General features: G+C 36.9%; 2 protein-coding genes across 6 annotated transcripts in view; both read left to right on the forward strand.

Annotated features, from left to right (window-relative positions):
* Nucleotides 1-11,272, forward strand: part of LOC122010892 (structural maintenance of chromosomes protein 3-like) — a 45,488-nt gene extending 34,216 nt beyond the window's left edge. The window contains exons 18-28 of the mRNA XM_042567360.1: nucleotides 876-1,031; nucleotides 1,124-1,315; nucleotides 1,489-1,672; nucleotides 1,749-1,819; nucleotides 1,884-2,035; nucleotides 5,127-5,295; nucleotides 5,380-5,526; nucleotides 9,881-9,967; nucleotides 10,486-10,660; nucleotides 10,772-10,965; nucleotides 11,034-11,272. Of these exons, the coding sequence (XP_042423294.1) occupies nucleotides 876-1,031; nucleotides 1,124-1,315; nucleotides 1,489-1,672; nucleotides 1,749-1,819; nucleotides 1,884-2,035; nucleotides 5,127-5,295; nucleotides 5,380-5,526; nucleotides 9,881-9,967; nucleotides 10,486-10,660; nucleotides 10,772-10,962 (1,524 nt within the window). The 3' untranslated portion in view covers nucleotides 10,963-10,965; nucleotides 11,034-11,272. The remainder of the gene's footprint in view (nucleotides 1-875; nucleotides 1,032-1,123; nucleotides 1,316-1,488; nucleotides 1,673-1,748; nucleotides 1,820-1,883; nucleotides 2,036-5,126; nucleotides 5,296-5,379; nucleotides 5,527-9,880; nucleotides 9,968-10,485; nucleotides 10,661-10,771; nucleotides 10,966-11,033) is intronic.
* Nucleotides 11,273-18,256: 6,984 nt separating this feature from the next.
* Nucleotides 18,257-23,073, forward strand: part of LOC122009219 (serine/threonine-protein kinase BLUS1-like) — a 59,966-nt gene continuing 55,149 nt past the window's right edge. For 2 of the 5 annotated variants that reach the window (XM_042565296.1, XM_042565295.1), the window contains exons 1-3: nucleotides 18,257-18,828; nucleotides 18,944-19,024; nucleotides 19,229-19,291. The gene's annotated coding sequence lies outside the window, so the exon portion shown is untranslated. Of the gene's footprint in view, nucleotides 18,829-18,943; nucleotides 19,025-19,228; nucleotides 19,292-21,561; nucleotides 22,622-23,073 lie in introns of those variants that run through there. The other 3 variants (XM_042565293.1, XM_042565292.1, XM_042565294.1) reach the window with 3 other exon arrangements.

Genomic DNA, 23,073 nt, shown 5'->3' on the forward strand with positions numbered 1-23,073 from the left:
TCAATGTACAATAACCTAGTTACAATATGGTTGACCTAGAGAAAGTTGGACTTGTGAAACCTCGTGTTTTCTCACAATTGAGAAAGCAAAAGAATAATTGTGGCGCAAGAGGTATGCTTTTGGTGGGAATCAAAGCCTTTTAGCACAGAGGAAGAGAAATGCTGATGAGAAGAAAAGGTTGACTGTTGAGTGACAAGAAGAGGATGAGAGAATGAGGTGGCTCCCAATGAGCAAGAGGTCAGCAACAGTTGAGGCAGAGTTCAACCAAGAAATTGTGGTTCTGAAATTAACTACAATTGAGAAATCAAGGCAAGTGATTGAAGCAGCAGAAGGCCTTGAACCTATTGGCGCTTAAGATGGAGGGTGGCTTTCGGTAGATGTAAGAAGTCCTCCAATGAGGGATGATCAGTACTTGCACCGAACCTCGTCTTGTGTTGATATCAATCATGACAAGGATAAGCTTTGATGCTTCTATGCTGAGAAAGGAGACTTGAGGCTTGGTAGTTGATCACATGAAGGCTCTTCGATCAATTGTGGCAAAAAAGGCGAATACGCTCGCCCCCAACTCCCCGGCCAACCTGTCCCAGGGCCTCTTCGATCAAGGTTGCATGGAGGGAGGATGACTGGGTTCGACTCTGGTAATAATTTAGATATTAACCTAGGTACTTCTCTCTATGCATATTATTATTCAACAAAAATATTGCAAGTAGCCCTCCGTGATATAAGTAATCACATATTAGGTCCATAACATGTTCAAAAGACATCTATTACTTTTGCCCAGAAGTTATCAGGTCCTATATGTCAGCATGTCATTGTGTAATTAGAAGTATAATTATTGGGTTATGGTTGGAGCAAATGTTTTCTATTGACTTTCCACACAGATTGACCAGGAAATTACCAAATTGGTTAGCGAACAACAAAAAATAAATGCTCACCATGGTCATGTCAAGTCAGAGTTGAAGCAACTACAAAGTGACATTGCTAATGTTACTAAGCAGAAGCAGTCAATCTGTAAAGCTGTTGAAAAGAAGGTTTGTGTTCTCCTCTTCTCATTGACATGTTTTCTGATGTATCCCAGGCTTATGTGGACCTGATAGTATTACACTGGATTTTTTGTTTTCAGGAAAAATTACTTGCGAATGCCCATAACCAAATTGTTCAGATACGAGCTAGTATCTCAATGAAACAAGCTGAAATGGGCACTGAGCTCATTGATCAACTAACACCAGAAGAAAGAGATCTTCTTTCAAGATTAAACCCTGAAATAACAGAATTGAAAGAGAGGCTACTGGCTTGTAAAAATAACAGAATAGAGGTTTGACAAAATCTTCCAATATTATCCGCTGGTTTCCCCCCTTTATAAAATGCATCCTAATTAGCCATGTTGTCTGGATTGAGAAACTGAAGGATGAATTGGAAATAAATTTGTCAACAAATTCACTTATTTTTGTGACTTTTTTATATCATCTCATTAGTCATGTTGTCTAGATTGAGACCCGAAAGGAGGAATTGGAAACAAATTTGTCAACAAACCTTGTAAGAAGACTGCAAGAGTTGGAGGGCATAATTTTATCCGCAGATTCTGACACTTTGCCTAAGGAAGCTGAATTGAAGAGGCTGGAGCTAAAGAATTCAGAAGTTTCTATTGATAAGCTGTACAAGCAACTTGAAGGTATGAATTGAAGTTGTTATTTGGCTCCATTGGTTTTGATTTTTGAGTTTTTTACAACTGAAGAAATTGCCTTCAGGTGTTTTGAAAAACATCGATAATGTCACACAGAAGATGTTGGAGATTAAAACTTCAAAAGAAAACCGAAAGGTTAGACATGCTTGCCTTTATGTTGTGTATGCGTGACTTTTGCTATACAATACTTGTTTGTCAGATGCTCGAGGAAAAATATGAGCGCACACTTCAAGATGAAGCTAAGGAGTTGGAACAACTTTTGAGCAAAAGGAATATCCTTGTGTCAAAACAAGAGGATTTCATGAAGAAAATCCGGGATTTAGGTTCATTGCCATCTGATGCCTTTGACACGTAAGACCTTTTCCAAAATATGCAATTTGCCCTACCTATATTAAGTCCTACCTATAGTAATTTTAAGCTGTAAGTGTTTTTTATGACTTCTATTGCTTTAACCAGAATATTATAGCTTAGATAACCACCATAAATCCAATCCTATAGTACATCTTCATTTGTCATATTGCATTTTGGGTAAGTTATATTGTAGCCCTTTCTAGTTTTATGATGCTCCATGTATTCTCCAATTCCAAAATTGCGACTTTAGTTCCTGACTTGAGGGGCATGACAATTAATTATTGTAATCACACGTGCACAATTTAGTTAGTATTCATATGACTTAAAATTGCATGAATAGAGAATTTTTTCTCTCTAAATTTTTCTTTATGTTAGTTTAGTGCGATGAAATATTGTTAGTGATTATTAAAAGATAATCTTATATGATGTATATCATATTATATATATTATACAATTCAACATAATGTTCTATAACAAACATTCAATTCGGGATTAAACACGATACATATAACCGGTGACTCTTTATACTCTAAAATTCTCCCTCAAGTGAGAGCATATATACTCTTCATGTCTTGCTTTTTACATAAACTAGAAAATGACTCATAATAAAACAGATAAAACTAAAACACTGATGAATACATGATACTTGTGCAGCAATGGTGAAGAAGATGCATTATATTTATCTTCAAAGAATTGACAATTGGACTGTGGTTCCAGGTAGTGTTTTCTAAGAGATATCTTCTGAGGATAAAGTTGGTGATAACCATCTTCTTTTCTGTGTTCCACTCAAATAAAAAATACCTTAAATTCCGATGTTTATGAGGATGAGATGACTTGTGAGAGTGATGATGTGTTGGGTTCATTGTTCGGTGTCAACTGGTGTGCCTTATTGATACGGTCAAAAATTAGATTTGGGGAAGGATAGCCTACTTGTTTCCAGGTGGTAGGTTCAAGAAGCTTTTGAACTCTAAAACCTGAGCTGAGATATGTCTTGATGAGAGGACTTGATGTTCTAGTAAGGGTGACAAAAGATTGCCCTGAGAACTCAAAAAGAAAGTCTTGTGCGAGTTCAAGATGCCTTACCCTTCGTATCAAGGACTATTAGGCTACTTATAAGTTCCAAAAAGTCGTCTCAAAGCTTACTTGATGGGATGTTATCCATGTTGACCCACACTACTTTGTATGAGCCAGAGTGACACTATTATCTTGGTCTGCCATGACATTCAACACAGGAAGTCGTCTTAGAACCATCGATGAACTTTCGAGTCCAACATATGGATTAGGTATGAGCCAGAGTGACACTATTATCTGAGTCTGCCATGGCTTTCAACACAGGAAGTTGTCTTAGAATCATTAATGAACTTTCGAGTCCTACATGTGGATTAGGATTTCTCTGGTATCATCCATCTCACTGTTGAGAAGGGACATGACCAGGAGTGCTACTCTGTTGCATCTGTGAACATAAATCAGTCTCTTTTGCATGTTGCCAACTGTTGGCTGGAACTTTAACTAAGTGGGTTTATGCTGATCAAGTATTTGTCCTGGCTCAACCTTACCCTATAGATGCTGTAGAATGGAATGGATATATTAGGTTTCCATCATCTTTTGAGATGATGAGTTAACATAGATAATTGATTGAGTAAATGACAATATTATTTTGTGAGACGTAAATGCCAGAGAGGGGGTTGTAAAAAATTAATGTCTAGTCGAGAGAAAGATGGTTCTGAAAAAGTACAAACTAATCTATCTTTTGATGTGACAACCAAAAAAGAAAAGTGTTACAAACATTGAATGAGATACGGCGAGGTGATTGAATTTCAACCATTTTGCTTGAATGAGGGGCATGCTAGTAGAGACTATAAAATTTGACATCGAGTCTGAGACGAGTGATGTCAAAAATTATTTGCTATAATTAATCTCATTCTAAATCATGCACATAAATGAGTTAAAAGAAAGAACCAGAAAAAAAATTATGGTTGAAATTTGAATATGGAGAAGTAGAGGGAAAAATTTAAAGATTGTGAAAATATTTCTCATCCTCAAAATTTGGACCTTGACTTCTGATTGCACCATTGGTTGAGGAGGAAATAGGAGATATAATGCTATGATCATGTTGACAGTGGAAGATAAACACAATGGATGAGGGCATCTATGATGCTAGTTGGAGAGGAAGCAAAGTCAACTATGATGCAGTGGGAGTTGCTGCTTGTGGAAGCAGGAAGTTCCCAAGGTGTCAATTGTAGGATAGCAGTTGGGTGCACCTGATTACATTGCCCATCTAACAGTATCTGTGGTTGGCAACAACACGGTGGTGAATAACAGTCTTTGACAAAGAGTAGCTTGATGAATTGGAACATTGTTTGCTGGTATGGTGATGAGGTTGCATATGAGGAGATGAGCACAATAGGATCCAGTTGAGTGGAAGTAGGCAAGGAGCTTTTATTGTTTGATGAGGTCGTGGTTAGAGCAGGTTCAGGATTAGGGTTTCAGATTGTTGTGACGAGAATAGGGATGGAAGATTAGTTTTTTTTCTGATGGCGGTGGTGTCAGGTGAGGCAAAGCCATTTTTTTAGCCTCCTGCTAAAGATATTGGAGAATGCAATGTAGCTGTAAAGGAACTCCTGTTTTCATCTCAAGTTGGGAGAGTTGAAATTTTATAATTTTTATTATTAAAGTTGAACTCGTATTTTATTTACAGGACTTAGTATAATACCCTATACTAAAACTACCGGTGTGAGACTATGCTCACTACACATGTAACTGATTACTCCTAATGACGCCAACATTGATTACAAGTTTAGCATATAGTAGGCTGACCATACTAACAATTTTTGATTTGGAGGTTTATGTGGAATAATGCCAAACTCCACTGGGTTCGTGCATTCTATTTTTTGTACTCTGATCAGGTTGTTACATTTATCATTTAACATCTTCATCAGTAAGTGTAGTTTTAAGTAGGCGATCTATATGGGCACCTATCAGGTTCCCATGTTTGTTTTGTTAATTCATCCATGCTCTTCTGTGACTGGCTACAACTGAATAGTTTGATGTAGTCGCTCCATGTTATCATACTTTTCCCTCCTTGTTTTAGATATAAGAGGAAAAACATCAAAGAATTGCAGAAATTGCTTCATGCGTGTAATGAACAATTAAAGCAGCTTAGCCATGTCAACAAGAAGGCACTTGACCAGTATATAAACTTCACAGAGCAACGTGAACAACTACAGAATAGACGAGCTGAACTTGATGCTGGTGATCAGGTATTTTGTCTGAGTATGCGTACTATGTAGAGTTGATTTTTGTTCAACCAGCATTTGAATATTTATCATTCTTGATATTTGCAGAAAATTCGGGAGCTAATTGCAGTGCTGGATCAGCGAAAGGATGAATCAATAGAGAGGACATTCAAAGGTGTAGCAAGACATTTTAGAGAAGTTTTTTCTGAGCTGGTGCAAGGTGGCCATGGATACTTGGTCATGATGAAAAAAAAGGTTAATTGTTGTTTTTTCTTTATGCGTTAGGAAAATCTATCTCCTACGAGTTTTCATTTGCTCTATAGTTTCTTGTTTCTAGTATGTATATATTTGTGATACTAGCTGTTCCATACTTCATCAATCAGGTTTGATATAGAAAGTGTTTTGATTGCGCATGTCTCTGCACAACTGATTGAATCTTTTCTTATGTGATGCAAGGGAACTATTCTCATTAGGTTTATTTAAAAAAAAAATCAATTGCGTGGTTATGTTAAGATGTTTATATGAAATTTTTTTTATTCTTCTTAGGATTGTAACTTGCACTATAAGTTGATAGGCGAGTAAGAAATGACTTCCCTAGTAAGAATTGACCTCTAAGGTGCTCCTACTCCAATTTTAGTTAAATAATTTTGTAAGCAATTTTCTAGAATGTGTTTGGCTCGTGCTAATGTGAAAGTATATCCATGAATGTAGCATAAGAATGCCACATTATCACATCCAAAATGATTCAGGCTATATTGTAAAATTACCAAGCGTCTTCCATTATTAGTAATCACTTTTCTATGAAATATAGCAATGATCCCAACCAAGAGATGATTTAGATTATTTTGATACGTGCATCTTTTGTAAAGAAACTTGGGCAAAAATATATTTTAAAATATGCTTTGCACTTACTGAATTTTTTCATTAAATACAATATAGAACATTAGCAAAGCTATTAAAATAAAATATAAACAAAATCCAAGTTTTAATTTTAATCATAAAGCCCTACCCTACTAGCGACTAAAATAAAAGAAAACACATCATACAAAACTACAGATCTTCAAAAATACTCTAGGAACAATCCTCAGAGTCTCTTTTAATCAATCCTCGGGGTGAAGGATGCTCCCTTGTCGCTTTGGTTGGTACTCAATCATTTGAGGGTTGAGCAGGACGAATAACAATGAAAATACAATATTACAATGATACTAGTGTGGAAGAATTTCATATTATCACAAGAACCTAAACTTACAGGAAACTAACACACATTCTCACCAATATAGATGCAAACTTGTGGATGCAGAAGAAGGGAAGCCAGACAACCCAACCAATGTTGCAAAGGGAAGGAGTCATTGCTGATAGGGATTTCGCTCCCTATCACTCGCTGGAAAGGAATGGCTCGAAGGTGGCATAGAAGATTGGATGACAACAGCATCACCGATAACAGGCGGCCCCATCTGTACAATAGGTGCATGGGCGACACCATGAACAAGCAACAGACAGCAATGATGGAGCTGCATGTAGTGCTGTGTGAAACCATGTCAATGTGTAGTAGATGATGTGTCTACAACACTAGCAGTAGTGTGGTTGGATTCATGAGCAAGAATAGGTGAAGGGAGAGGCTGGAGCTTAAGAGAGGAGCTATGTAGATATTGGATGAAGAGAAAGGGCTATGGAATCTTGCTGTTGTGCTGAGAAAGGAAGCAAAGAGAGGCTCCTGGGGTTGCTGTGGCATTGTGTGATTGAGAGAAGGAAGAATGTTGGGGGTTTTAAAATTCCCAAACACTAATCCACCTCAATCCATCCAATTTAGTTCATTTGGGTCCAAATTATATTCATCCATAAACCTCGGATCTAATCCCATTCAAACTCTAACTGAAACTAAATTATATGTTCCCACTGTTAACCAGTCCATCTAACCCCAAAATAACCCCAATTTGAACCAGAAACTATGAAATCAGTTCTTAAACAACTCAGTTCAGCTGCAAAACCCTATATCTATCAAATCCCTGGTAGGATTTGGAATACAACTATGTTTTGGAGGTACTTAGTTGTTCCATATTTCATCAACCAGGTTTGGTATAGACTGCATTTACTACAGTGATCTTTGTGCAGCAGATTGAATTTTTTCGTAGAGGGTGATCCAAGGGAAACGTTCTCATTGAATTCACTTTAAAAATCCAACCTAGTTATCTTAGGATGCTTATGTATAATGTATTTTCTTTTTTTCTTAGGATTGCTAACTTGCAGTATAAGTTGGTAGCTGAGTGAGAAACTAAGAGTTGACATCCCTGGTAAGAATTGACATCTAAGTTGTCTTTTCTCCGATTTCCATTTAATCAATTTTCAATCATTTTCTTTGTGATGCATTTGGCTTGTGGTAGTGGGAAAATATTTCCATGAATGTAACATGAGAATGCCACATTACCACATTATAATGACATGGGTTAACATCTTGTAAAATTACCAAGCATGCATCACCACTAATTATTTTCTATGAAATATAGGAAGGATTCCTACCAAAAGATGATTTAGATTACTATGAATATGAAGTGGGCATTCTTTATAGAAGAGCTCAGGGGAAATGTCTTTCAAAGATAAATTAAGTACTTAACACATTGTGTCATAACGTTATAAATGCATATTTGATATAATATTGATATGATATAATTTAATAGTTGTAATAATTAATACAACATCAATTATGGTATAATAAAATAATACAATTTCTTAATGTAATAACTTTTATTCTAAAAAATAATAAATATTCTTATATATGTAGAGGTGTCAAATGGGTTGAGCCACTCGCTTTTCATCCAACACGCTCAGTATTTGTCCAGATCAGATTGGCCATGTGCTCAACTGTCATGGTTTTGTGCTAGGAAGAGGGGTTGCAACTCAGGTCCGTCCGTTACCTAGTTTTGTGCCTAGTTGGCCATGTAGGGCATGACCCACATGCCATGCACAATCCACATGCCGGACATGACACGTGTTGTGCTAGGTACAATGCAAATAGGCTGACTTTGACTTTTTCTATTTTGAACAAAATACCCTGATGACTTAATAAAGTTTAATTTAGAGGGAGTTTTGGTAAAACATCCTTAAAATAAAAAAAAAATTAAGAATTTTTTATAGAAGGTTTCTAAGTTATCCCTACTTTTAATTTCATTCATTAATCTATTTTAAAGTTGATTGATTATCAATCTTAAAAGCTTCGAACCTTTCCTAAGAAAAACTCCCTTTATGTGTTAGGTTTAAGCTAATCAAGGGTATCTATACATGAATGGTGAGTATTAGAAATATAAATTGGTTCATTATCTATAAGCTCGAACTTTTGGATGGATTTCCTATGAGAGAAGGAAACCAAGACGGAAATCATTCTTTTGCAGTAAAAAAAGGAGAGAAAAAAAAAAAGATTAGGGAAAACATTTTTTCAAGTTTTATCTATATTGCTACCCAATCTAGGTGGAAAACTCACTTTCATATTGAAGCTTAAATTTGATCTTAAATAACTTAAGATTATTTTATTCTTTTCAAATCTATATTTTGTTAATGGTATTTATACTTTTAACACAGTTTTGAAATTTTGAAGTTTCCATCTTTCCTTCCCTCCAAGGAAGCAGTTGAATGAAAAATATTTCCCAAGTACTCTCTCTTTCCGTAGCTTTCTCCTTATGATAAGTGATTAGCCAATTAACATTAGCACTAACATGCATGGCAGTGCATTTAGTAGAATGTCTCTAATTTATGCCTAGTTTTCTGAGGTATTCTACCTAAAGCTTGGTTGTAGACTGTGCATTGGTCTCTGATTGTAGGGCATGTTCTATATGGATCTAGTTGTCATTGTGGAATGTCTTAGGCTGTGTTATCTTGATAAGTCTATCTGTCTCATTTTTGCAAGACTAATTTTATCCATGTTAAGATAACTTAGGATTTTGCTTTCTTTGGGCGAGCTTGGCTTATGAAATAATATCTAATGATTTCAGTAAATATATTGAACATTGGTTGTGGACTAACCAGCTTCCAGGAAAAAAAATGCTAAAAGCATTTATTCTATTCTGCCAGCTTCACAAAAAAAATATGCTTTTATCAGTTATTCCTGAATCATCACAGTCAAGCATCATCTTGTCTTTTGCTTAGTGACTAGAAATGATGATTGCAGTTCTTTTTGTGAAGTAATTTTGCTTCTTGCTTTATTTTTGTGGCATATCAGAAAACAAATTTTGACTGGATGCTTGGTGTAATTTTGTTCTTTTCGACATTGTAATGTCTATATAATTTGTTTTACCTATTGGATTTAGGTGATAAATAATTGGACACCTGGTACTGAAATATCTTAACATGTGATCCTGTAGTTCTAGCTGCTTCTGTTGTCGTATTGGTCAAATGTTGGTAATAGTGTAAACAAATTCTGTGTGCTTATACACTGAGGATGGCCTTTTCCTCACTAAGCTGTTTGCTGGTGATGTTTGCCAAGCTACTGCTGTATTGCTTTTTCAAGTTGATAAGCATCAAGGAAAATTTCTTTTGTATTATTTTGATAATCTTTGCTCTTACTCTCTCTTTAATGCGGTGCAAAGCTTGTGTATTTCACTTTTTACATCTTTTGAAGGATGGTGATCCTGGTGACGATGATGTTGGTGAGGATGGACCTGATCCAGAGGGGCGAGTAGAGAAATATATTGGTGTCAAAGTGAAGGTATGAATCCCTTTGATGCTTATTTTGAGCATTTTCACACGTTTTCTTTGTCACTTCTTTGGCTGGTATTTTGGCGACAACCTAATAAACATTGACACAACAAGACTCCAATTACAGAGACATAATCTTGAAGTCACATAACATGTTGCAAATATGAAAGTAGGATAAAGACGATACCTATTGGTCAAATATCTTCGTTTTCTTTTAAAAAAAATTAGCAACGTTATTTTATCCATTTTGACTAGAAGAATGACTAATTTGACATCATACTTTTTTTCCTTAAAAAAAAAACTAGTCATATATCATTTTAGAATTTTTATTGGCACAAAATGACAATTTGTGATATGATTAACACGATATATATTAAGGTGCATTGATGACTTATTGTTGTCTACCTTGTTTTGTGTACAACATGATTGATCTCCTTCACCGTTCTATTCTAATCTCTCTTGGCGTGATTTTGATATTAAGGCTTTGGATGTTGCATAATCCCACTGATCTGGCTTTTCCTTAACTAGGTTTCCTTCACTGGCCAAGGCGAGACCCAGTCTATGAAGCAACTTTCTGGTGGTCAGAAAACTGTAGTTGCTTTGACATTAATCTTTGCCATCCAGCGGTGTGATCCTGCTCCATTTTATTTGTTTGATGAGATTGACGCAGCATTAGATCCACAATACAGAACTTCCGTTGGAAGTATCCTTGAAATGCATGTTCTTCATCCAACTTGCATGAACACATTTGGCTGCTTTTATTCGTATTATTTGATTGGGGTTGCGTTAATGATTCTTAACTCTTTGAATAAAGATATGATACAACGTCTTTCTCACAATGCAAGCACTCAGTTTATAACTACCACATTCCGTCCAGAGCTCGTGAAAGTTGCTGACAAGATCTACGGTGTCACACACAAGAACAGAGTCAGCCATGTTAACGTGGTCACAAAGGACGAGGCTCTTGATTTTATTGAGCAAGACCAAACTCAAAATCCCGAGTGAAGTGTATATTCTCGCTCCCTAGTCTTCTTTATCTGTGTTGTGAGAGTAACCACGTTCTCTTTTGATTACAGATTAGCGATATGATGGGAGCAAAGCCACAAGCTCAACTAATCGAAAATAGTGGAACCAAATTAAATGCATTAATTAGGAAACATGTATCAGATGCAGTTAGCCCCATTTACCTAGGCCTAGATGTTTGTTGTACTTGTATGAATGTCAGGTGTCACAGAGCTAACTTCTGCTACCATGTACTTAAGCTGTTACATAACTTGAGTCTCCTAAAACTCTACGACAGACCGAGATTCTTATATCTGTGCATTGTTGATGGTTGGTGGTCAATTGCGGGTTTCCTTAAGCTGCCTGAGTGATTTCTTATTCGAACAAGATTTCCACTAGTGTTTGGTCTTTACTGAAGGCTTGAGGTTCCGGATCATGTAGCAAAGGTTAAACTTTCTAGTTTTGCCACTATAAATGATTGCTAGCTGACTCACTCTAGCATTTTGATCTTTTCTTCCGGTCAATAAAAATCAAATAAGGTTTTCACCGAAAATGTTGCATCAATAAGGTAAGCCACTAATGTCACTTCGGCCGTCAACAATGCTGCTGATGTATGAAGGGTACGAGTAATGAGAATATTGTAAGATTTTGTTTTTGTTACTTGTTTTCAATCAGCGATAGAATGAAAAAGAAAATCTAATATGTTTTGTGATTTTAAATAATGCAAATTAACAATTTAATACATCGAATCAAATTATAATCTGATAGAAAATTCACATAAACAGTTCGTTTTCTCCATCTTTGGTCCTCGCAGAAGTGATTGTGTACGAGCTAGAGGGCAGAAGTTGTGTACGAGGTAGAGGGAGTGTGAATAATATTTTTAAATTTTAAAAACTTATAACAAACTTTCAAAAGTCAATTGAATTATGTTCTAAGATAAGAGTTAACAAGTAATGCAATTGCAAATAGACAAACACTTTTTCGTAGTTTCGATATTGACTTTGAAATTGATTCAGTTTTTTGAAAACTATGCTTATAATTAATGTAGTAAGGTAAACAAGGATGAAGAGAACATAAATACTTAATGCGATTAAAAAGAGCATGTTTTTACTTCAAGGCCTGACTTATTTCGTAACCCATTTTATAAAAATCCATTATTTTTTTGTTCTTTTGCCATAAGAATGAAAAATCTTTCCTAAGATCGAGAATGCTTAACAAATCCAAGTAAGACATAGTATGATGAAGTTTGGTTCTTTCTTATAATAGAAATGAGAATTAGAGTATTGTGAACATGGATATCATTCTAAAAATAATATTTAGTTAGTTGAATATTTTTTATCGGAATAAATCAAAAAAAAAATTTATCCTTAAATAAAAATAAGAGAAAAAATATATATGAGAGAAAATTAAATGCGAGAGAAAAATATAATGAGAAAGAAAATGTAATAGAAAGAATGAAAAGAGGGAAAATATGATGAGAAAAAAAATAAGAAAAGAAAGTGTGATGGGAGAGAGCATGATGAGAGAGAATGAGGAGAGAGAAAATATGACGGGAGAGAAAGAAGAGAGAGAAAGTGTGCTGAGAGAAAATAAGAAGGGAGAGTGTGTGATGAAAGAAAATGAAGAAAAAGAAAATATAATAAGAGAGAAAGTGAGGAAAGAGAGTGTGATGGAAGAGAAAAACATGTGTCAAAAGGTGAAATCGCTCGCCTCCAGTGCCTCCGTCGCACCCGACCCTAGGCCATCATGAGGGAGGTAAATCACGGCAGTCGAGAGGGCAAGTGGTGGTGGGGTGAGTTGCACATGGTCTAGCGATTTACGCCCCGACAGTCTTGCGATTCGACCCCGCGGCCTCATGTGGCAAGTATGCCACCACTTACCATCTAAGATGACCCGTGGAGTCGTGATGGAAGAGAAAATTGATGACAAAAGGTGAATACGCTCGCCCCCAGCGCCCCCGCCAACCCGTCCCAGGGTCAACACGGAGGAGGTAAATCACGGGCGGCTACTAGCCTTTGGAATAGTGACTAGCACATAAGGGAGGTATTTACCTCGGGTTTGCCGAGATTCGAACCCCAGACCTCATTGATGGCAACACCTCATGTGCTAACCACTAAACCCATCTGAGGGGACATGATGGAAGAGAAAACATGGTAAGAGAAGATGAGGAGATAGAAAGGATGACGAGAGAGAAAGTGTGATGGGAGAGAAACTGTGATGAAAGAAAATGAAGAGAGAAAGTGTATGATGAAAGAGATTGAGGAGAGAGAAAGTGTGATGATAGAATGAGGAGAGAGAAAGTGTGATGAGAGAGAAAGTGATATGAAAGAAAAATAAACAAATATATTAAAGGTATTTTCATCCAAAACTTAATTCTTATTCTCATTCCTATCAAAACCCAAAGGAGAAGTGGATTTCATCAATACCCAAGTTTTTGGATTTCATTCTAAAATTTTAATTTCATTCCCATGATCCCATCAACCAAACATAAGATTTGGGAATGAATTCTTTCCTTCATTCCCAAGCCCCCAAACCAAACGTTGCCTAAATAAATCTCCCAAAAAAATCTTTTGCCATGAGAATGAAATCACAGAAGCTAAAGTACAAGATAACAATAATATAGCCCGGGGCACTATAGGACTGTAAAGCATAAGAGGGGAGTAAATAGTTGGAGTCGCTTTTTTACGTTTTCAAAAATCATGAGAATGCACAACGGAAAAAAGAAACAAGAAAAAATATAACAATAACATAAGTTCGTTTTACTTGATTCGGAGTCTTCGACAACTCCTAATCCAAGGTCCGCACTTGTTATGAACTCGAATAAGTTTATAAAATTTAAGTACAAGAATAATTAACTAATGATACCGACAACAGGAAGAATAATTGCTTGAACGTGTTGGTTGTCGGAATAGCCTTTTAATCTCATAGGAGTCTTCTCAGAGCAGCGTGTGAGTACAAAAGTCAGAGGGAAGGATGTACTGAAGCTTCTGGTTGAAGTCCTTTTTATAGGCCTTTTCCAAGCGTCTGGACTACCTTCGGGTGCCTCCAACGAGGCCTATCCGATCCTGGGATTTTGATGACTTATCCATGTTCAGGCGCTTGGACTCGGTTCGAGCGCTCGGACTGTTGATGTGTCTGCGCCTCGTCGAAACTCTATCTCTGAAACTTCATCCATTTACAGGCACTAGTACCGGTCTAGGTGTATGGACTCTAACGTATGCCGACCAATTAGAGTGTGCCACCTCAACTAGCTAGTCACCTAGTTTGGGCCCTTTCTAGGTGCTCGTACCAATTCCGAGCACCTGGACAAACTCCAGATGCTTGGACCTCTGGGCGCTCGGATTGTGTCCAAGTGCTTAGAGCCCTTTTTTTAGTCATCTGATTTCATACAACACAAGATTAGTACAACCAAGTATAACTTGAAAATAGAATTAGCACAACATAAAATAGAGATTATTAATTAGATTCTGTCTTATTAAGACCAATATCTAGTCATGGTTTTAGTTTAGACTTTCAAACTAACTCTAAGGTGGACTAGTGCCTATAGTCTCTCTGGGACTCGTTCTCACTAAATTACTCTCCTTTAGTGACTTACCTTTACTTACCATTTGTAGTCACTTGACTTGCCTCTTGACTCACTAGCTCTTCCTGCTAGTTGTTATGTCTGCAGACTCAACCGAATTTTAACCAGCTGTCAGGTCCTACAGACTTAGCTGGACTTTCTACCAGATATCGGGTCATGCCTTAACTTATCTAGATTTTGTGTCAGTTATCAGGTCATCAGATTTAACTAGGCTTCAGCCTAGTGCTAGATCCTTTAGACCCGTCAATGTTGGTGTATTTTTTCCTAGGTTAAAGTTGACCAGGTTGACTAAGCTTGAGTTGGCCCAAGCTTGAGTCTTGATGTTTGAGTTTCAATATTTGACAATATATGGAAATTACTGGTGCAATTGTCCATATAGGAAATTGTCTGTCAAAGGTTGACTAGAAGAGTCAAGTAGGTCAAGGTTGACTAGATACTTGACTGAGAAAGTTTTAATTGGAGGTTAGACAATGGTAAGACTAACAGGAAGGCTAGCAGAAGAAGGAAATCCAAGTGTATCAGTGTTAAATGGACACTTGGTATTGGAAATCCTGGTGAGTGAAGCCAGACAGATTGGAAAGTCCTAGTAAGTGAAGTCAGACAGCTGAAAAGTCTTGGCGAGTAAAACCAGACAGTTGGAAAGTCCTAGTGAGTGAAGTTAGGCAGTGAGAAAAGTCTTGGTGATTGAAGCTATGTAAAAAGTCCTAGTGAGTGAAGTTAGACAGTTGAAAAATTTTGGTGAGTGAAACTATGTGAAAAATCCTAGCGACTGAAGTTAGGCAGTGGAAAAAGTCCTAATAAGTGAAGCCAGGTGAAAAGTCTTAGTGAGTGAAGTTAGACAGATGAAAATCTTAATGAGTGAAGGTAGGTAAAAAGTCCTAGTAAGTAAAGTTAGGCAGATGAAAATCTTGATGAGTGAAGGCAGGTGAAAAGCTCTAGTGAGTGAAGCTAAGTTGTGTGGAAAGTGCTGGTGAGTGAAGCTGGGCAGTGAGGAAGTTCTAGTGAGTGAAGTCAGATAATGAGAATCCTAGTGACTGAACATCTAGTATTTGGAAGTCCAAGTGAGTTATGGAGGACTGGACACTTGGCACGAGACGATAAGTCCAAATGGTTCAAAGTTGATTGGATACTTAGCACGAGAAGAAAAGTCCAAGTTGATCAAAGGAGTGATAAGACACTTGGTGATGAAGTCCCAACAGATTAAGGTTGACAGATGCTAGGCAAAAGGAAGTCTCAACAGGTCACGGTTGACCGAATGTTGGACAAGGGAACCCTAGACTTGAGTTAGGGTTGGACCAATTGATCAGTGGATAGATTGGGAGTGTCATGACGAAGAGGCATAGTGAATCGATCAACTGACCGATTCAGACGAAACCCAAAGTTGATCGATTTGGCTATTCCAATCGATCAGTGGATCGATTGGAGCTGGTTTTATGGCAATGTAGCAAGGCAGGCGTAATTCATTAGTCAATCGATTCCAAGGTTTTCCACGAGATCATAGAGGCACTCTAGATCGATTAGCTGATCGATCTAGCTACTCTAATAGATTGGATTACGATAGTTGCATAGATTACGAGATTGGACGGCTGGTAATGCTTAGATCTTACGTGACAATCGATTGGGGAGTAAGCCCAATCGATTGAAAGCTCTAGATCGCGAAGATGGATAAACCCATTGGCGAGGTTCAAACACAAAAATGCTTACACGATTCTTTTCCATTATTGTTGGCAGGACTTTGAGCTTAGAAGACAAGTGTTGTTGCACTTTCTAACTAGTCCAAATGCATCTTCATCAACAAGAGATTAAGCAAGAAGAGATTTTCATTTGAATTCTTGTATTTACTTCTTGCTTCGAGTTTTATCTTTATTGTTGAGTTGTACGAGGTTTCTCCACTTCTGGATTATTCCGAGAAGGAGTGTATTGCATAATGGAGAGCGTACTCTGTGTGCATCCTTAGATTAGTCACCTCATTTTGAGGTGAATACCAAGTAAATTCTTGTGTTAGCATTGGTGGAGTTTCGCTTCAGTTTTTCTGTTGCACAATCATCATCAACTAAGCGAGATGAGCTATTCACTTCCTCTAGCTCTGAATGTGCCAACAGTCAATTCCTGCACACATGGTAAGAGTATTAGATTACATGAAATCCAACTTTAATTATTTGTCATTCATCAAAGCTAAAGTTCAATTATTAGGATTCGATTCTCCAACAGCATCCTTTAGGGTTCAATTCTCTAACACTGTACTTTCGGATGCTTGTGGTGCTAAAAAACTTGGTATGTTGGGCTGCTAGGCTATAGGCCAACTCATTTCTCGAATTTATTAAGTGGACGGAATGTGGAGTTGGACCGTTTATCTCGGGATTAATCAATGCATATGCACTAGATACCTGGCGAAAAATGAAAAAAAAATAACAACAATATAAGAAATAACTTAAATAATGATCATTCATAGAGTGAACCAAGGAGGAATGAAAGCTTATTGATGATTAGTCAATCTACATTGAGTCCTCTTTTATAGATAATCTTTTAGTCGAGCAACATATAGAGTTTAGTCACTAGTCTAGATAAATTTTGATACTCAATTTATTGTTGAAATTGTATCTCCTGGCCCATCATATATTTTGTAAGTTAAGTTAGTACTAAATATTTAGTTGACGTCGATTAGTTCTAGATGTAATGGGTTCGACCCTTCTTAATCAACCACCTATTAAGAAAAATTCATCCATTAATTCACAGAAATTAGAAATTAGATTTCGATCTTTAGATGCCTAAAAAATTAAAAGGACACTTTACTATTGCACCATTGTCTTGAAGACTCCTAGCCACATCATATTGTAGTAAAATTATAGTAAAATATGATTACGCTTATCTTAGATGTCCCAGTCCATCTAAAGTTATATGAAGAGAGGTAAATTATGATATTAGCTTATAGTCCAAGTGACTAAGAGGTGGAAGGAGTTTTTTTCCTAAGAGTATGTGCCCGTTTAGATTTGATCTCTACCTATTATAATAAATTTATCATTTTCTAACCAACAAAGTATCCCTCTTGGTCACATTTCTACAAAATATGAAATTCATCATCCTAGCGATCTTCTATGATTATTTCATCTATCATTGAGAAGGAATAAATCAGAAAATTAAAAATAACCATTATATAAGAGGGTAACTTCTCAAATTTTATTAGAATTCTCTTACTCAATTCTGTAAATCTATCCTATAATAGGTATACCCTGAAAATAACCCCTCCTAAATATATTTTATAAAAGATAAAATTTATCATCTTAACACCGTCCAGACTATCCCTTCTCTCTCATGTGTGACAGTAATTATTTGACCATTACCAAAAAAATCTGTAAAATTCCGTAAATATGAGTTCCGTCCTCCTGGCCACATGATGATTAGATTCGCAGTCAAATAACCAACCAACTTTAGTTGGCTAGCCTTGTATGACTTATCTTTTGATTTCATTTTTCTACTAACTCTGCCTTTAGTCGATTGACTTATCCTTTTTAGTTCACTATCTCGGAAATTATCCTCCACAAAATTATCTATTTTAGTTTAAATGGGTTTTTTTAATATATTATTTTAGAAATTTATTAATATGAAAAAAGCTTTTCTCCGTTCTAATCTAGCCGTTGATTATGAATAGATCGACAGTCCTGGTGTTTTGGAATCACTCCCTCACGTGTTTTCCAGTCGGTTTCTCGGGCTTCTCTTCTATCGTGTGGGACGTCTCCCCCACCCCCACCACCGCCGCTGCCATCGCCCTCGCTGTACCTCGCTTCGCTTCTGTTCGCTACTGATCTCCCCGTACATCGCCTTCACCCTTTTCGGCCGTCAAATTCCAGAGTTGCCCTTTCCTCCGGCCGCTCTTTGCTTCAGAACCTCCATGATCAAGCGACGCAAAGAGGACCAATAGGCGATCTCTCGATTTGTCGCCCTCCCATCCTACCGTGGATCACCCTCTTCGTCGCTTTTTCCAAAGTAAAGCGGGGTCGATTCACCGCTGCCTTCTCTCAGAGTTCTGCGAATGGTCCTTGTCGGCTTCCATTGTTATGCCTAAGCAACCCTAGAGTGCATCCCCTTCTTTTTTTTGGTTTGCAACCCCAGCATGGACGCCACTCCATGCCTTCTAACCCCTTCTCTTTCAGCTCTACCTCTCCGATCCCAAGCTACAGCATCATCCGCATTGTCTTCGACTTAGTGACATGAGGCGAAACCACTACAAAGAAAAAAACTTCTCATTCTTTTGGATGCCACCACGTTCTCCTGCCAAAGTGCTACAGGTTCTATCATCAGCTTCTGATCGTCACTTTCGAGCTTGTCTTATAGTGTATCCCCATAAGTTGGTATTCTCATCTGTTTCTGTTTGTTCTTTACATTTTTTTTCTTACTATGTAGGTTAGCATGTGAAACAGTTTGAGTGAAGACAATTGCCAAAGCTGTTGTACAGTGCTACTGAGGAAACTTGCCTCTTTTAAGGTTTGCTCTTTTAATTTACCACCTCTTTTTAGCTTTTGGTGCATTTATTGTGATTCTTTGTTTTGTTGTTGGTAGGATATTTAGTCAATTGTAAAGGTTAGTGAAGTTTTGTTATCATTTATAGTTACCTTCAGAATTCTCATGGTTCATGACAAAGATTTGCAGTTTTGATTTCGTCACATATCTTTGTTTTCTGTTGGCCAGGATGTGAAGCGAAACCTGAAGGTTAGTTAGAAGTTGAAGCAGCCAAGAAAGTTTTGGCCCTAGGTAAATTTCTCTTTTCAATTGTGTTGCTTTAGTTTTTTTTTTTTTTTTTTGCTATGCCTTTTCTTATATTGCTATTTATTTGTAACTTCATTCACCTAGGCTCTTTTCTCTCATTTATGCAACTTATCCCTTGCTCTTTTTAATTCTTTAAGCATGACCATTTTGTTGATTATAGTTTCTTTATGCTGGGTTGATCATGTTTATTCTCTTTGTCTATTCTTGATCTCAAGTATGTTAATTCAATGTCAGTTAGGTGTTTTTTTTTTCACAGTTTGATGGTAGGATTTTGAGGTTATAGGCTTGATTTTGAGGTTATAGGCTTGCAAGTAATCTTGCATGTGGTGGTAGCATAAGTTTTTCAAGTGCATTGAAAAACTTTTAGCTACAAAACATAGTTTATTGCAAATATTATCTACTTTGTAGAATAAAATTGTCAATTCAAGTGACATTAGTCACGGGTGCAGGGACACCAAATTGATACTTTTAGGTATGATAAGTGTGTTCAATGTGTTTTTTTCATGGCACTACTTTTATAAGTTTTTTTTGGTTGAATGGTTCTTTAAAAATCTTTATTGAAAAAATGTAATATTAAAACTTGCACTACTGGAGCTGCTTGCGGCTAGCGGCCGATGCACTAATATGATCAATGACAAACACAGGAACAAAGGTAAAATACATATGAATAAGTTTATTAAATAATGCTTCTTGTACTAATCTATCTGCCATTTGTTTGTTCTTCTCATTAAGATGTGAACATAAACCTCTCAACCCCTCTAACTATTGGTATTTGAATGCATCCATCATGTTCCAAGCCAGCTGACTGTGCCAAACTTCTCTTGTTCAGAAGCTCACATGTAAAAGGCTATTGTTTCGATCATGATTGATCCAATGCCTTAGTTCCAAAGTCGTTGAAGCCCCAACCCTATTGCATGAAATTTTTCATCAACCATGAAGGTTGCGCTTGACATGTGCACGAAGTCCTCTATGAAGCTCCCATCTATTCCCATGATCACTCCTAGGGTTGCACAATCAAAGCTTTTGAAATGAGCAACATCAGTTTGTTGGATCGTGTTGGTGTGGTGGTAGGTGAGGCAGAGGGGGGTGAATACCACTTTCTGTGATGTTACTCATTTTAAAACAAAATATGTAGTGGAAATAAAATAAAGAACACAAAAACAATTAAATCAGAGTGCACAAAGTTTTTCATTGAATGGAACTTTGGGCTTATCAAGACAATCCTTGAGTTGTTCATTGACTCGTCAATCTTTTCTCCTCGCTGGTTGTGGCATCATCTAAGTTATACAGACGGTTCCCATTTATGCTGCGGGCCACCTGTTTCTCTTGTTTCTCTTTCGGTTCAGCAGTTGGTCCAGTTTTTTCCCCTCCTTTCTGTGAGTTTCTGAGACTTTATTCTCACCTGAGTTCACATCAGATTTCATTATCAGTCTTGGGTTTCTGCTATACCGACCGGTTATCTATTGACTTTTGTTGTTCGAAATCTGTTTTCAGTTTGTTGAATTAAAATTTGTTTCAGTGTGCTGAATTTTTCAAAATCTGTTCTTAGCTTAGATATCTTCGTTTTGCTTTCCTTTTGTTTGTATTAATGCTTGGTCCAATTGCCTTGCTGGTCATTTGCTGATTTATATTCTTACACATCTCAAGCACAGAAAAGAGGAGGGCTAAAAACGGATGCAGTTATTTTATCTTTCTATCCTTCCAACAAACAGAAAAAAGAGGCTTTATACTGAAATTATATTTGCCTCGTTTTAATAAGTTGTTTGCTGTATCAACTAGCAAAAATAAAAAAATAAAAAAGGAAACAAGGAACCTGAAATTAAAAAAAAACATAGAGAACTGACCAAATTCTAAAAGAAAAAGACAAAACAAAAGGAAGCCTAAAGATTGAAAAAAAGAAGTAAAATTATTTCATTTCTGTTTTGTCATTACTTTCATCTCATTTCTATTGCAATTACTCTTTCAATTCAAAACTGTTCTTACTTTTTCTATTCAGTTATTGGTTGCTGCTAATTATTCATTCTACTGCATTTTTTTTTTCAGTTATCAGTCATTTATCTTTTCATTCTATCCATTTCTTTATGTTTCAATTCAGTTCTATGTTAAAATTTGTCCTTTTCTATTTTGCCCTTATCTTAGGTTATATCATTGTCCTCTGCTCAGTTGCATTTTCTTTTTCATCTTTTCCTTATTATTCAATCCACTCTGGATTTTTTGATTAGTTGATTAAATGATTATAGGGATTGTTTTTAGTTCTAAGTTCTTTAAAGATTTGACTTAAGTGAGATTGAGTGACTTGAGTGACCGCCACTTACTCTAAATGGTTACAAGTGGATAAGAAGCCAGATCAGGAGATAATCCACAGCTGCGGCAACATCACTTAAAGTGCATAGAGATCAGGTTCGAACATAGATAGATTTGAGAAGCAAAATGTCACCATTGCTAGATTGCAAAGATACTGAATCAATGAGGTTCTACATACACCAAGGCAAAGCTAGACAGGTAAGCCGAAATGAGTCTAAAGAAGATGATGGATATGATTATAGAACTTCTAGCAGTAGATTTGACGATCACAAGGAAGTTGCTCGAAAGAGAAGGTAGAAGATCGTGTTGACAGAAACTTAAAAGGCATTAGGATAAGAATCCCTTCATTCCAAGGTAAAAATGATCCGGAAGTATATTTGGAATAGGAAAAAAAAGGTAGAGCTGGTATTTGATTGCCAACACTACATTGAGAAAAAGAAGGTAAAAGTTGCCACCTAGAATTTATAGACATCCATTGTTCAGTGGGACAACATGGTGCTAAATAGGGGAAGCAATGGAGAAAGGCTAATTGATACTTGACAGAAGATGAATGCTATCATGCGGAAAAGGTTCGTGCCTTCTCATTACTGTCACTACCAGGACTTGTTTCAACAGCTAAAAGGATTAACACAAGGATCCAAGAGTGTGGAGGAGTACTACAAGAAATGGAGATTGCTATGATTTGGGCCAGCCAACGTGGAGGAGGACCGAGATGCGACTATGGCTTGTTTTTGCAAGGATTGAACCTCGAGATTGCAAACATAGTGGAGTTGCAACACTATATGGAGATGGAGGATATATTGCACGTGACCATGCAGGATGAGAGGCAGCTCAAAAGGAAGGGGCTAACTAGGGGTGAGATGCAGCTTAAAGGGAAGGGGTCGACCAAGCACGGACAAAATTCTGGTACACTCAATTTGGAGATCCAGCTGGAACAAGGGAAGTACTGATTAAGGGGGAAGGACTAACGATCTAAAGGCTAAGAAGTAAACTCCCTCCTCTGCAGACAAGGTAAAGAATCTACCCAAACCTTATGTAACCAAGATATTGAGTGTTTTAGGTGCTTGGGAAGGGGGCATATCACATCACAATCCCCAAACAGAAGAGTGATGATCTTGAAGGACAATGTGAAATTGAGACTGAAATGGAGAACAAGGAAGAAAGTACCTTGCCTCATTTGTAGGAAAGCAAGGGAGATGAATACCTCGTAAATGGTGAAGCACTTATTATTAGGCATTTCTAGAATATACAATTGAAGGAGGATAAAGAACAACTGGACAACATCTTCCACACCTACTGCCATATTAAAAACAATGTTTGCATTTTAATTATTAATGGAGGAAGCTACATTATTGTAACTAGTAGCCTAGTGCTGTTCTGGTTGGTTGGACACCTGAATCTACTTACCATTAAGCACCCCTGACCACATAAGCTCCAATTGTTGAATAAATATAGATAAGTCA

This window comes from Zingiber officinale, chromosome 8A, assembly GCF_018446385.1.
Source record: "Zingiber officinale cultivar Zhangliang chromosome 8A, Zo_v1.1, whole genome shotgun sequence".
Classification (NCBI taxonomy): Eukaryota; Viridiplantae; Streptophyta; class Magnoliopsida; order Zingiberales; family Zingiberaceae; genus Zingiber; species Zingiber officinale.